This window comes from Lingula anatina, chromosome 7 (assembly GCF_051362555.1).
Source record: "Lingula anatina isolate TDL-2025a chromosome 7, LinAna3.0, whole genome shotgun sequence".
In the NCBI taxonomy this organism is placed as follows: Eukaryota; Metazoa; Brachiopoda; class Lingulata; order Lingulida; family Lingulidae; genus Lingula; species Lingula anatina.
The window spans coordinates 9,747,818-9,763,124 of NC_141773.1; the positions used below are offsets into that span (position 1 = coordinate 9,747,818).

The window sequence follows — 15,307 nt, forward strand, 5'->3', positions numbered from 1 at the left end:
CCTCAACAGGGAACTGACAAAGGATTGTTCTCTTGCAGAGTGGATGCTAACCAGGTTTGAGTCTATGGTGTGGCAATATGTATAGGCATCCATGTACGCCATGCTAGAACTAATGTATTTGTAACAATGGTCGTCATGTTTCTGCCATCCGACAGAACAGTTGGTTGCGGAACCTGGGTTAAAAGAAGAAATGCCAAACTTTTATCATAATGCAGCCTGTATAATAACCACAAATCAATATACGGATGAACAGGTGCCAGAAAAAGATAATAATCAACAAACAAACACATACACTCTCTAAAAACACGCAAGCGCGCTTGTGCATGTGATTTTTCAACCACTCTTAAGGCAGAAGTGTTCCTTTATAGTGTGTCGTTCCCTTAAGTTCCTTTTTCACGCAGTTTATAATTACTGAAATCATATATAGCAGTAGTAGTGAAAATCATATGAAAGCATTCTACTTCAAGATTAGCTGTCCCAACATTTTTTCAATCATATAAATCTTTAGAAATCTACAGTAATTACGTGCAGAATAAGTAACATATTCCACCCCGTAGTGCAATAATAGTATTGGGCTACCTGGTCTCCTGTATCCATTTGAGTAACATTCATTGCTCAGTGATGACGACTCAACACATCCCCTGGTTTTCTTTGAGAACCAAAAGCTGCTGCCACAGCTGGCCAGGAATGGTGATCCTCCACAGACCACAAACTGGACACAGGTTCTGGCCAGAGGTTGGTTCATGGTCGTGTTTGCACAGATAATGCTTGGGACGCTGGACGGGAAGACAGTTGGCCTTACTGTGGTCGTTTGATCTTAATAAGAACAATATGACAGACGTGGATGATTAAGTGCTGCAAGTCGTTTTCAAAGAAAGAGATGCACATGCTCCTTCAATCGAATTAAATAAGCATGCGCACATACTCATTGTCTTACACACAGCCATGCAAAATGCAAGCACCATTGCCTACAACCATAATATAATGTGGTGATCATAATTAAGATGTTCATCATGACAACCTCTAGAATTAGATTCTAAATACCGTACCCCAAGTAATGGACACCGGATATTTCAACTTCCCTCAGCAAATTAAAAAATACACTTCCTTTTTGTGGTCACGGTTTTGTTTTAGTTATGGGGAATTTGGTAGACACAGAAGAACGTGTACCTGAGCAGCGGACTCCGGCGTCCTCCGAGTGGCCGCAGTTGTGAGTACCCACAGTTCTATGGCGACACTCCCACAGCGAGTTTTCTTCCCCGGCGCAAGAAACATCGTCCAACCAGATTGTGCCAACACCAGCACCAAAGCGAGCACTGCCGTACGCAGCAATCGCGTCACTAAAAAGGCATTAGTTGAGTTGTATATAATCATGACAGCGGTGCACAAACATACAAAATAAACAGTTCTGCATTTCAAGCTGATGACTATAATGACATTCACTATTTGACATTTGAATACAAGGTGCAACCATAAATTTATTAATGTAGAGAAAACACTACATCCTTTGATTTCTGAAAAAATCACACCAATTGTCCCCTCTTGAATTTATAATTTTGACTAGCTGAATCATAGTGTTAAAAATCGTTTGCAGGACTGTACCAATCGCTTGTCAACTGGTAGCAGCAAGGTCGCACAGAATATATATGTTTCCAACTTGTGACAGTGCATGTAGCTGCTTTCTCATAAATTTCCTTCTCAAAAGACAAAAAAAAAAAAAAAAAAAAAAAATAGTAAAACGGCTCAAAAAGACGGGACTGCTATAATCATTGGCTTTGTTTACCTAAGAAGTAAAAAAACACTCGGAAATACTGGGTGAGACCGTGAATTGCAAGACGCCCCTTGTAATGCGATTACAAACATTTGATGAAAGAACTTGGACTTGAAAACCAGGAAGTTTTCATTTCCTTCCTTAAAAATAGAGCCAGCAATATTTGTGAACTTTTGACAAGACTACACCCTCTCCAAACGTAACCAGTGCTGTAATAAAAACATAAATTTGCATTCGTTTTAATCCTTATTAATGTTATAAAACTCTTTAATATTTTCCTGTTCAAATACTTGGTCTCTTTGAGGTCGCAAGGCCTGTGCGATTACGGTCACACTGAACAAAAAACTGTGCGACTTGCAACTGTCACCGGTTGCAAAAAGGTCGGCGACCGGTTGCAACAACTCGCGAAGTGGTTTCCAAAAGAACGCTGGTTTAATAACCGGTCGCGCCGGTTTACGGTGCAGCACCGATAACCTCCTGGCGACCGTAAAACCTACTTGTGGTATCCACCCAGTCGGCGACTGCTTTGCAACCGAATGTGTGGTTCTCCCTTTGTGTTTTTAACCTCATGCGTGTGCCTCTTCCAATACAACGTAATTAAATCGAAACAGGTCGTGCGAATCGTTTACTTTTTACACTGTCATCGTGTTTTACCCAGCAAGAAGGAAGATAACCTGACTGATTGTTAATTTATTTGAGATGAAACGTGCCAAACGGTGAAGTTAACCCGAGAGATTGTAATCCAGCTTCTGAAATAAATTTTCTTTGATGCTTTTTAGTATAAATGAGGTTTTTGGTTAAGTTTGGAGTTTAGATCGTAAACATGAACTATTTTCATTGTTTTGACGAGGCCGCCGCCTCAATTTTCAAGTGCATGTGTGGCACCACCGCCTCCTCCTATCCCAAGCCTCTGTGAGACACCCTTACCGTTAAGGTCTACATGTACAACTTTACCGCCGATCACATACGCACTTCCTACCCTCTACCAGGGCGAGTTTTTTTTACAGATATTCAGATATGTCTATAGATAGATGGTCATTTTGGTTCTAAGTCACCCGTTTGAGAAATCCCATGTGGAAACAATCATCTCTGCGCGCGCGCCAAAGGCTTTGTACTCATTCTGCATGAGCTAAGCTTCACAACGATGTGATAACTGCTCGTTATGCAACCAGTCTAGGGCTTTTTTTTTTATCTGTCACAGAAGAGCAAGTGATTAAAGTCAGAGCAATTAACTGTCTTGATTGCTGTAATTAAGACTTAGGGTGCTTTCCCAGAGATTTAGATCGATCTAAAGATTAAGTTTTAGATCGACCTAACTCCCTGGGGTTCACGCTAAATTGCAGTCAGCCGAGCGGGCACCGTAGTTAATTACCCCCCTTACAGCTTTTAGTAGGCGGGACAGACGCTTAAGCCGGCCAAGCTGACAGTAATCTAGTGAGACTCCCCACAGGGATAGATCGATCTAAAAATCTATGGAAATGGGGTGTTAGACTGGACCTGCTAAGTGGCAGTGCCTGAGCAGTTATGCAAACAATTACCAGCCATGTAATCAGCCTTGAGATTTCTCAACAGGGTGACTTAGAACCAAATGACCATCCATCTATCTAGAGACATATCTGTGAATATCTGTAAAAAAGCCATCAGTCGCCCTGGTAGAGGGTACGCACTTCCTACTCTGTGTGCTACAGAACCAAGGAGTCAGTCTTTCGGCCGGCCACCCTTCGCCTTGTCAAAGTATTTTTGATATTCGGCAACAGGCCAGTTCACTAGGAAACTTTTGCGTGCAGTTAATAGGAAGATTGTTTTCTGTTGATGAACGAATTCAAAAGGCCTGAAATGTTACGGGTGTGGATGGGAGAGATCCAGTATGCAAATATAGACTGAATTATATTAAGGATATGGCCTACAAAATGTTTATTACTGAAACACCTGAGAAGTCTTTTTGGTAAAAATGCATTTCATCCATGAACAAAGCAAATAGAAAAATCAGGACCTACTATAAAAATGAAGTTCGATTGTTTTTATAACATGTACATATAGCAATGACGGTCTGAAGACTAATAAATATTACATGTACAAGTACGAGTCGTGTTTTATTTGATCTTTCATAAATTCATAAATTCATTTATTCAACTATATGTCAATTCAATCAATTTATAGCTAAAAATGTACGCGAAAGTTGCTTTCATCACCGAATCTTTTTGGTAAAGTCACTTTTAAAAATTATTGTTGGCAAGCTCTTATACTTAAAATCTCCGTATCAGAGTAGAGGGATCAAATTAGAGTGAAGCCACCGCGTATTAAAGGTCAATTAATGCTTGGACGTACACTTAATTGCGACCGCGCTCAGCTTCGATCTTATCTCAGCGAGCTAGAGTTAGGGTCTTTTGTTAGCAGAAAGTAAGACACGATAATTACCTGATGGGGCAGGGCATGGTACTATTATTAACAGAAACCAAACGGCGCATGGATGACAATGTTATTTCCATGGTTACCGCGCCAGGCCGTATGAACAACCCACAGGGACCCGCAGAGTAAGTAAGGTGATTTTCCGTCGGGTCTGTAGTGAAGATGCCAAGCACTGGAAAGATGTTAAATTGTTTGTGTTGAAACTATTTTTATTTAATATTATTTAACGATCTGTTCAATTATTTGTGGATAATTTTGATGGTTGAAATATGATATTAAATATCAATTATACATTGCTGATTAAATTGTTTTTATTTTCCGTTTTGTCTGCATTCGTGTATTTGTTTCATTGTTTACCCTGATAATGTGGCTTTGCAAATTTTAAATGACATACAGCGATATATAATTAAGGTTTTCGGTATTTTACCTATGATTTTCGTAAAATGATTAAGTAAATAAACTTAGTGTCAAAGATCGTACATTGCTTTTAGCTTCACATTAATTTTTTGGTTTCGTAAGTTTGAAATACGTGGTATATGAAAGCCTTGGCAATTCGTAATAAATCTTGTCAACAAATGCAATTCATGTATTCTTTTTCTAAAATATTATAATTTATGATCTTGATATTTAGAAGGCATACATGACAAATTATGAAAAAAGTATTTGTTCAAATAGACCACCATCCTACGCCTATTCTATTGCAGTCGCTTGCAACCTTCCTGCCACATATTTTCGAATGCCTGCGATCGGTAAAAAACCTCTTAGCGACCAAGAGACTAAAGAGCGTCAATCGACCATGCAGTTACAACTGCAACCTTCTAGCGACCTGCTGCCGACTACTTGCGACTGGTAAAAAACTCGTAAGCGACCAGTCGACTAAATACTGTCAATCGACCGTGCAGTTGCAAATGGTTTGCTACTGGTTAAAGCAACCTACAGTCAACCAAGTAGAGACCGATAGGCAACCTTTAGGGTACCGATATTTTTCATCTTTATTCGCACTGGTTGTCGGTGCACAAAATATGGCCTTCATGTGTCAACGATCGCAGGCGACCTGTTAGCAACCTTATGCGACCCCTTTAAAACCTACGGCAACCTCCTTGCGACTGAGGTTGCAAAGAGGTTGCCAAAAGGTTGCAAGCGCAGTGTGACCCCGGCTTTATATTGTCTTTGCGTGATTACAAGGAATTTTCCATTATCATGTTGCAAACCATGATTCAACATTTCCTTATTAGGTAATTTATAAGGGACTTGTTTTCAATCCAAAATATTAAAAATATTATTTAAATTACTCATGCTTTGCCCATATCCATCCTTAGTTTAACACTTGTCAGAAACTTGCAAAATCCAATCAAATCAGACAATATGTGACTTTGACATGGTCCATCTACCACGAAAATAATTTCTACATTTGTTTGCTCTTAAAGAAATGTAAATTACACTTAATTTACTTTACAACTATAGTTCTAAACCGTACGAAATGGCACCATTCGCTAAATACCAATTTTTCGGGGCACTTAAGCGGCCCCCGAACCCCATAGTTATATATGGGTATCAACTGCAACCAAGGAGACAAAGTGGACAGATGAGTTCGCAGCTGCAGTCATGACGGGATGACGGCATAAATAAACACAACATATATACAGACTTAATATGGAATATTTCAGTTTCGAAGGTATTCCTTGATAAAAATGCGTCCTTTTCTTCAGAAAACTCAGAGCTCATATAGATATCTTTATTCATTATATCGTATGCATCTACATGGGTAGATGAAAATGTACAATAGGAATGCAGTTATAAATAGATATAAATTATATTAAATAGTGATGACTACTTGTGAGAAAAAAAAAACATATTTTTCAGAGTCCAATTGGCTCTACCTACTCAACTGCCAGTATACTTGTTGGTAAGGGGTGCAGCAAAGTCCCTTTTTTTTTTGAAGGCTTACCATAAATATCTGGCAAGAGCAATCATTTGTTCATTCTTCTTACCAGTCATTAGTGTTTTAAATTTATATTTTCTGGTAAGATGCTCGAAGTCACTATATTGTTTCTGTACACTGAATAAAGATCATATAGGAGATCTGTATAAAGGGGGGCAGGACACTAGGAAATGGATTTCATCTTCCATTGCCCCAAAATTACAATTTTTGCAAATTCTGTCTGTTTGAGGAATTTTTTCATGTCTACCTGTTTCAATACCTAGGTTGTGTGCACTTATGCGGAATCTGGTTAAAGTGGTGCATTTATCTCTATCTTTAATTGTATCTAAGAGTGTCAAATAGTTTTTCTTTTAGTGAGGATGACATACTACTACAGAGTGGCATATAATTTTTCAGACTAAAAATAGCTTTCTGTGCCCTTTCGTATAAGTTCAATTGAGCAGCTGTGAAATTACCTGATCTTGTAAAGAGAATACCAAGGTACATGTAGCTGGGAACGATTGTTAACTGACTGTTATTGAGAAAGAATTTTTCTTTGCACTGCACCTGGTTGTTCACTACCTATCCCTTGCTATTGAAGATAATAATTTTTGTTTTTGAAAGATTTATAGAAAGACTCCATGTAAAACAGTAAGCTTCAATACGATTGAGACTATACTGTAAACCAGAGGCACTAGCTGACAGCAGTACAAGATCGTCCTCATAGAAGAGTCCTGTGACGGGTTTGTTGTTTATTAGCGGAGAATCACTTTTGACATCATCAATGAGCTTTAACATAACATCCACAAATATATTAAATAAAAAGGGGCTGAGAGTGTCTCCCTGCTTGACACCTTTCATCGTTTGAAAACAGTCAGTTAAGCCACTGGGAGTTTTTACACAAGTTGTAGCCTGATCATACATTGATCAAATGTTGGCATAGAACACTCTCCCTACATTGAGTTTTAATAATTTATAGAGGAGACCTTTCCTCCATACACTATCAAAAGCTTTACTCATATCTACAAAGCAGGCATATGGACGTTTCCTAGATCGTGTTTACTTTGTGACAATAGCTTTTAGGACAAATAAGTTATTGGCGGTGCTATGTCCTTCCATGAAATCAGTTTGGTTGGGTTGAGGGACACTCTGTTGTGAGCACATCTTTTTCAGTCTTGCAAGCAGAAAAGAATTATATAATTTTCCTACACAGCTTGATATAGAGATACCGCGGTAATTGTCTACATTACTGGATCACCAGACTTATGGAGGGGAACAATGAAACTTTTATTCCATATTTTTGAGTATTGTTTACTCAGAAATACAGCATAGTTTATGCAGGACTTGTACTATGATTGCCGTATTCGCTTTCAACATTTCGTTGATGATTCTATCTTCACCCGAAGATTTGCCTGTCCCTAGAGTCTTAATTTGCTTAAGTATTTCGGCCTGTGTTATTTCATGACAGTCTACGCTGGAGAGCGCACTTAAAAAAATTTCACCTGAGTCTTTTGACCACCTATATTTTGATGGTACAGAATGTACGTTGCTTGTATGTGGATTTTTCTGGGTAATATGACAGGGTAAAATGTTTTGAAGTAGGCGATGATCTGAGTAGGGGGTCAGGTCCTCTACTGTAAAGAACAAAATTCTTCTAGCAAGTTCAGAGCTACGCACCACAAAATCTACTGTGCTGCACCCATTAGGTTGATAGCTAGTATACCTTCCTACCAGACCTCCAATTTTCGTTCCATTTAAAATTCTCACATTACAAGTTTTGCATAAGTCCAGGAGTTTCTTACCAAAATCGTTCACCTTGTGAGAGTCCATATATATATATTGTTTCTAAAACCTGGTAAATCACAGGAGTAAAACCCATTAGCTATGGGTACATGATTTACAGAGTCCTCCTGAGTGAACATTTGTATAGGCATTAAAATCAACTTAAACAATCACAACTTGAGTATATTTCCTCATGGAGAGAGTCAAACATGTCTACATTGGTGCGTACACTATAGCTAGAGTTTGCTGGACTGATATAAACAGTAAGTAAAGTGATATCCTTGCACGTATGAAAAAATATTTTTAATACTAAGGATGTTTTCACTTCTACATTTAAGTTTTTCTATACCAGCACTGATGCACTTTTTAACAAAAACTAAAATTCCACCCGAGTTTCTGCGCGCAGAGTTGGGCTTTGACTTTCTATTGCTATGGAACATAATAAATCAAGGAAGAGATGGAAAATGTGTATGATCAGTCCAAGTTTCAGTTAGGGCTACTAAATCGCAGCGTGAAATATAATTGACGAAATAGGGGCCCTGGAGTTTCTGTCCCAGTCCCTGTACATTCCAACACCCTATTTGTAGACTTTCCAACGAAGCTGTCTTTTTCATTTTGTCTATTTTTTTCTGAATAGATAACATACCCGGCGTCTCATTGACTAGTTTCTATCATTGTTGTGTGCAACTGAATATAAATGGGATCGTGCGGCACAACTCGTTTGTATGTGACCTATACTCATTGACCCGCTGAGACATCCTTGGCATTTTGTGGGCTGTATGTCCAAAATGCCATCTCCTTGAATCTGATTTAATGGGCCTGTATAGCTGTTGGTTTGGTGTGAAGAAGCAATTGCTGTCATTCAAACATTCAATGTCATCCTTTCTGAGACCTAACATATGCTTTGTGTGTAGAATTAGTCTAGGAAGGCTGCAGCGATCATATAGATGGACGGCATCGCCGAGGACATCACGGCTTAATTATCTCCCCCATATCATTGAATACAACTATATCATTGCATTGAAATTTTACTCCTTTTGTGGCACATAGCTTTTCTAAGCTTCTGTTGATCTTGTTTACCATGTAGTAGGCCATGTCACTCCTGGGAATAATACTTGAGAATATAACGCTGCTATTTGTGAACTTTCCTTTTACTAAATTAATGAGGGTTTCATATCCAGTGAAGAGCTTGTCTTGACTCCCTTTCAAATCATTTGTCCCAGTGTGGATTACGACATGATCAAAGTCTGGAGTACCGTTCATATTTTCCATGTGGTGATGCATTTCACTGGCACCGCCCCTGACATATATGTGCTCTAATGACACGTTGTTGCTGGATGCCCTGTTGCAGTCAAGGCAATAGAATATGGAATCTGACATGATAAGGATTTTTTTCAGTTGTTTTTGTTTATTTGTATCATTTCTGCGTGCTTCCCCTGTCCTCGCTTTCCAATTTATTTCCTTCTGGGGTTTCTTTATTCTCTTTGAGCTCTCTTTGACTGTCTCTGCATATGACTTCTTCGGGGTAGGGATTTCAGCATCTTCTGTTCTCTCATCTTTTTTCATGCCTTTTACTGGCTTATTCGTATCACCTGTACTCTTTTTCGCAGTGTTACTTTTCTTGGATGCTGCTTTTGATTATCCATCTTTGTCTGTACATTCACCTTTACATTCACCTGTTGGTTTTGTGCGGGCATCCACAATGTACCGTTTCTTGTGCTGAGAGGCTGATTTGGATCCGACTTGGCTGTCTTGTATCACAGAATCTGGGTGTAACTCTTTCCTTTCTTGAAGTTTATTTTCCATTCCAAGACAGGCTTTAGTGAGATTGTCGGATGTAGTTTTGATGTCTCGCATTTCTTTCTCCATATTTGAATATTTTTGGGTGATTGAATGTATTTCTTCAGACTGGGTTTTAATCTGCTTCAGTTGATTTTCTATTTCAGAGCACTTTTTGTTCAGGGAGTTTTTTCAGATTGGGGTTTCATAAGTCCCATTAAAGTATTTGTATTGTTTGCTTGGATTTGTAGAAAGTTATGCATTCGCATTATTATTGCAGCATGACTTGCTTCAATGTTAGACAGGTTGTTGTTAACAGTTAAGAAACTTGTCTCTCATGCATGCTTAGTGGCATTTGCTCTGTTAAGTAGCACTTTCTTTTGTTGTGGTGTAATTTTGGGAGTCATTGGAGTGTTTGGACTTATGCAAACATTCTCTCTAATAGCACCCTTTGTTTTCATATCCTCCCACTCACTGATGTTGAATAGCTTCTTAATTGTGTCAACCTGTGGTCTAGGACTCTCTTTTGTCTCTGCACCTGTGTGGATAGATTGAAGAGATGGGCTGGCTAGTAACTTGTCTGATGTATGTCCTGCTTTCACATGATCAGTTTTGTTGTACTGTCCCTCAGCTAAACTTTCTACTGTCTACTGCACTGTCTCTGTCTTTCTCAATACTTTCATTCTGATCTCTTTTATGATCTGTTGTTTCAGCAGATTTTGTTTTGGAACCAGATCCCTCCTTTTGAGTAATCATTTCCTCATATTCTGCACTTGAATGGTACATGTAATACTTTGTACTGATTTTGAAAATGGACGCGATTGTAACGCACAGCAATCCGTTTTTGTCACCCATCAAAATTTGCGACGAAGAGTAATTTTTGTTTTTCTCTAGTGTGTGTGCCATAAACCCCTGATATGACAAAAAACATGACAATACTTTTCTGAGAGCTTTCTTTTCTATAATATACAGCTGCAAAACGGACTGGTATGTCTGTGTCCCAGATTAAAGCGCTATTTTAATGTCAGTTTCGGCTAAGAATTAAGAAGTTCAAATACACACCATTGTTTGGAAACACCAAATTGTCTGTTATAATAAGACAAACCCACCCCCTTTCACATGAAAGCTCCCCTATTGTAATCCAACGCAAAGAAATATTTTGACAGACTTTTAAAAAATAATCTCACCCTGCTGTTACCCAGTATCGTGGTCGTGCAGATAAATATAAATGTTTAAAAAAACCAAGCCACTGCTCAGAACGGTAGCTTTGTACAAGAAACAAATAAATAACAAACCACATTTTATACGTTAACTATGATAATTGTCATCAAACTCTCTGTGTCAGTTTAACTATAGTGGAAAACGAGCTGCGACTGACATACACCACCTAGCTGGCAGGCGTAGATTTACGGCTATGCTAAGACCGACGTAACCACTATTCCAGTTTGGTGCGTAGGATTGCGCTGGAGTTACGCCGGCGCAACTGCTACGCCTTACTTACGACCAGTTGGTACAACCGGGCCCGGGAAACTATCTTACTGAACAAATTACAAAGTAACCCCAAACATCCCTCATGAATTATGTATTTAGGTTTAACCAAGTGGTTACCAAATAACGTTAATTAAATTTAAGGAACAATACATGATGGCTACGAGCTGCAGGTATCTAAACATATTTGCGTGACAGACTCAGAGCAGTACAGACAGAAAATATCTGAGATGACTTACGGGTATCCCAACCACCTGCATACCACACGTGCAGCGTCCAAATTCCAACCATCGTCACAAACAGTCCCCCACTGTCCGCGGTAAAAGACCTCCACTCGTCCTTCATATGCATAAAGCCCGCTAACCAGACGCACACTGCGGCTACTCACTGATGGTGTGGGCGGTAGCGTTGTTATCCACCCTGTTAAAGAGTGATGGATTTGGACTTTTTCTCACAACAGTATGTTAAGCCTCTCTTCTGGTCCTCAAATCAAATTCGGTCCCTTGGTTCTAAACTGTTTACAAGAAGCTCTGTTCTGGTCCTACACCTGTAAATGTCCATCATGACGTGTTCAAACGTGTTCCCAAAACGTGTCCAAAGCTGACTCTGTTATGTTCTCCAATTTTTCAGGTTTAAAACTTTTAGAGGCTACCAAAAAACGTATTTAAACTGAATGTTAGAAAGAAATGCATTACAACTATTTAAGTTCGTATTGTATTTGCTATAATATATTCTCACATTTTTAAAGAACACAAAAATTTTGCTGCGTGACAACCTTTAGGATGCTTAATACTACTACAATATTTATATGGCGTGTTCTGCATCATGTGTTCAAGACATTATAATTCGTAGGTGATTGTGTGTGTGAGTGTGTGTGGGGGGGTCTTCACTCGCTGTTGGTGCGTCTTAAGCCTGTTAACATCATGACCCTTTAAAACACCGCTACAGATGTAGACACTCTAACCCAAAGATATTATGTTCAATGTTAAAAAACTTTTAACAAAAAGTGAAAATGTGAGCCACACATATTTAGCTTAATATCGGCATAAATATTTGACATGTCCCATTATTTTCCCTGGTTTATGTTATTATACATGTACCCTCTAACAGGGAAAGCAGCCAACAGTTATTAAAAGTGATATGAAACACTTATAAAACGTTATGTAAAACGTGAGCGTCGGTAACGTGGCTCAAGCGTTCACTATCTTGAGGAATGATTCCCCCGAGTGCAGTTGATAAAAGTTAATTTACGCTCTCAACTTTCATATTAAAGAAATGAGTATTTATTACAAGAGGTCAGGGTGAGAGGGTGAGCATAAGAGAATAGCGAATTATAAGCAATATACTAGGGAATACCTTGCAATTTATCAATTTATCTTTTTCAATTCATTCCGAGAAGTAGGGCCTATCACCTTACCCGCCGATCTCGCGGATACTTCACATGGGGCACACGGCCGTTTAAACCAATAAAAATTGGTTTTTAATAACCCACACCCCACCCCACCGAACGTCATTATCATGTTTCCGAATTAAAACTATATACCAAAGAAAGTAATTTAGAGGCCAAATTAGAGACAGCCAAGGGCACGTTTCGGTACAGTATGACTATTAAAAACTGTAGGTTTAATTTAAACAGAGACTATCAATGAACACACAAATTCCTACAGTATGACACAGCTGACCATGTGCGGATTTGAGTGACGGCGCAGGTTTACATATATGGCGAATACCCGTAGATAAAAAGTTTTTACTGTTGCTTTTGGGCCATGGAGCCAATCCAAGGCAAAACAAAAATATTCAACGTTAATTGTACATCTGATTTAATTGTTCGAAGGCTTTTTTCTATTCTATTCTTTATTTTATTTTGCGCCTTTTATCTCTTATGCAACTATTATGTTATGAAATAAAGATCTGAAATAAAAAAAAAAGATTTCAAGTTGAGCCTTTCTTTTGATACATTTTATCATGTTTCGTGATTATATAGCTTGGTCGGTTAAGAAGAATTATACCCCCCCCCCTGCCCACACTTATTTCAACCTGTAAGATTGGTAAGTCGGTAGTCTGGCTCGGGCAATAAAATCTCACTATCTCCACAACTGGTTTCTATCAAGCTCGTTCAAGAGCTTAGGACAAACATATAGCTCCTCGGGTCAGGAAATCAGGAGAGGGGGAGTAGAGTGGAACATGTCTTCCCAATATGGAAATCTATATATTTTTTGAAATTTCCTTTTTAACATTTACAGACACTATAAGTACCCTTTCTCGAATTAATATCATGTTCACACATTTCGGTAAATGTCCCGAACTAGAGAAGAGTGTTATAAACTAAACAGATCTTGGCAATAACCGGTAGCCAGTTAGCTGGCAGAGTGATTTAGTTATTATGATTAACATTTATAGTTTTATTAATATCAAACAATCTTTATTGTTTGCAGGTATACTTGTTTAGAACCTGTACTCTGCGTTATATAATAGCAATGGTGCAAAGTAGTGATACTTGTAAAATCCTACAATAATTTATTTCAACTGACAAGTATCAAATTTTATTAGATGTTTGAATACAAAATTGTTATAAAGACATAAAAGAAGCAGGGTGAGCATACATACTGGGAGTTTTGTCGGAGAGGGATATTTCGGTTCAACTCACTGCCGTCTGAAGCCATATTTTTGTGGCCTGAGATGCCGTGTCCATTACGTTGTGACCTGACCTGCAAAAGCAAGTCTGCGCGCTCGTTTCATCTTTCGGATCTCTCACATTAATCAAGAAACAGAGTATCAATTACAAGTGCTCGGGTGGGGTGGAAGCATGAAGGGAATAAATAACTAGAGGATCAGAGAGGCGATACCGCCTCCGAATATTGTACCACCAGCTGGAGCAAGCGCATTCGTATAGACCCCCACATACACAAAATAAGGGACATAGCCACCAGTTTTGTGCTTGACAACCTGTAAAAATGCAATCAACAAGAATTTTTAAACTATTGCAAAAAATATATATGGTACAATCAAATTTAAGTTCTTCGTAAGGTAGGTCAAGGGTCAATTTCAAGGTCACAGTAAATTGCCAGTATATGACTTCCTATTCAAGTTCAAGAGTAACTATGGACCTATCTCTGTCAAGTTTGAAGTTAAAAGAGAAAGAAATTAGCAGAGTTCAGTTCATGATAAAAAGTAGGTCAAAGGTCAATTTCAAGTCACATTTAGATTGCCAGTATATGACTTTCTATTCAAGTTCAATAGTAACTATGGACCTATCTCTGCCAGTTTTGGAGATAAAAGGGAAGCAAAATTTGCAAAGTTCAGTTTATGGTGAAAAGTAGGACAAAGGTCAATTTTAATGTCACATTTATAATGCCAGTATATGACTTCCTATTCAAGTTCAATAGTAACTACGGACCTATCTCAGCCAGTTTTGGAGATAAAAGGAAAGCAAAATTTGCAAAATTCAGTTTATGGTGTAAAGTAGGTCAAAGGTCAATTTCAAGGTCACATTTAGATTGCCAGTATATGACTTCCTTTTCAAGTTCAATAGTAACTATGGACCTATCTCTGCCAGTTTTGGAGATAAAAGGAAAGCAAAATTTGCAAAGTTCAGTTCATGGTGAAAAGTAGGTCAAAGGTCAATTTCAAGGTCACATTTAGATTGCCAGTATATGACTTCCTATTCAAGTTCAATAGTAACTATGGACCTATCTCAGCCAGTTTTGGAGATAAAAGGGAAGCAAAATTTGCAAAATTCAGTTCATGGTGAAAAGTAGGTCAAAGGTCAATTTCAAGGTCACATTTAGATTGCCAGTATATGACTTCCTATTCAAGTTCAATAGTAACTATGGACCTATCTCTGCCAGTTTTGGAGATAAAAGGGAAGCAAAATTTGCAAAGTTCAGTTTATGGTGAAAAGTAGGTCAAAGGTCAATTTTGAGGTCACATTTAGATTGCCAGTATATGGCTTCCTATTCAAGTTCAATAGTAACTACGGACCTATCTCAGCCAGTTTTGGAGATAAAAGGAAAGCAAAATTTGCAAAATTCAGTTCATGGTGTAAAGTAGGTCAAAGGTCAATTTTAAGGTCACATTTAGATTGCCAGTATATGACTTCCTATTCAAGTTCAATAGTAACTATGGACCTATCTCTGCCAGTTTTGGAGATAAAAGGG

General features: G+C 38.4%; 1 protein-coding gene across 5 annotated transcripts in view; it reads right to left on the bottom strand.

Annotated features, from left to right (window-relative positions):
- The window catches only part of LOC106180971 (MAM and LDL-receptor class A domain-containing protein 1), a 63,644-nt gene that overhangs the window by 4,632 nt on the left and 43,705 nt on the right, over nucleotides 1-15,307 (bottom strand). For 4 of the 5 annotated variants that reach the window (XM_013565167.2, XM_087018497.1, XM_013565165.2 and 1 more), the window contains 4 exons: nucleotides 11,390-11,570; nucleotides 1,171-1,340; nucleotides 580-816; nucleotides 2-173 (listed from right to left, as the gene is read on the bottom strand). In XM_013565167.2, coding sequence (XP_013420621.2) covers nucleotides 2-173; nucleotides 580-816; nucleotides 1,171-1,340; nucleotides 11,390-11,570 — 760 coding nt within the window. Of the gene's footprint in view, nucleotide 1; nucleotides 174-579; nucleotides 817-1,170; nucleotides 1,341-11,389; nucleotides 11,571-15,307 lie in introns of those variants that run through there. The other variant, XM_087018498.1, reaches the window with a different exon arrangement.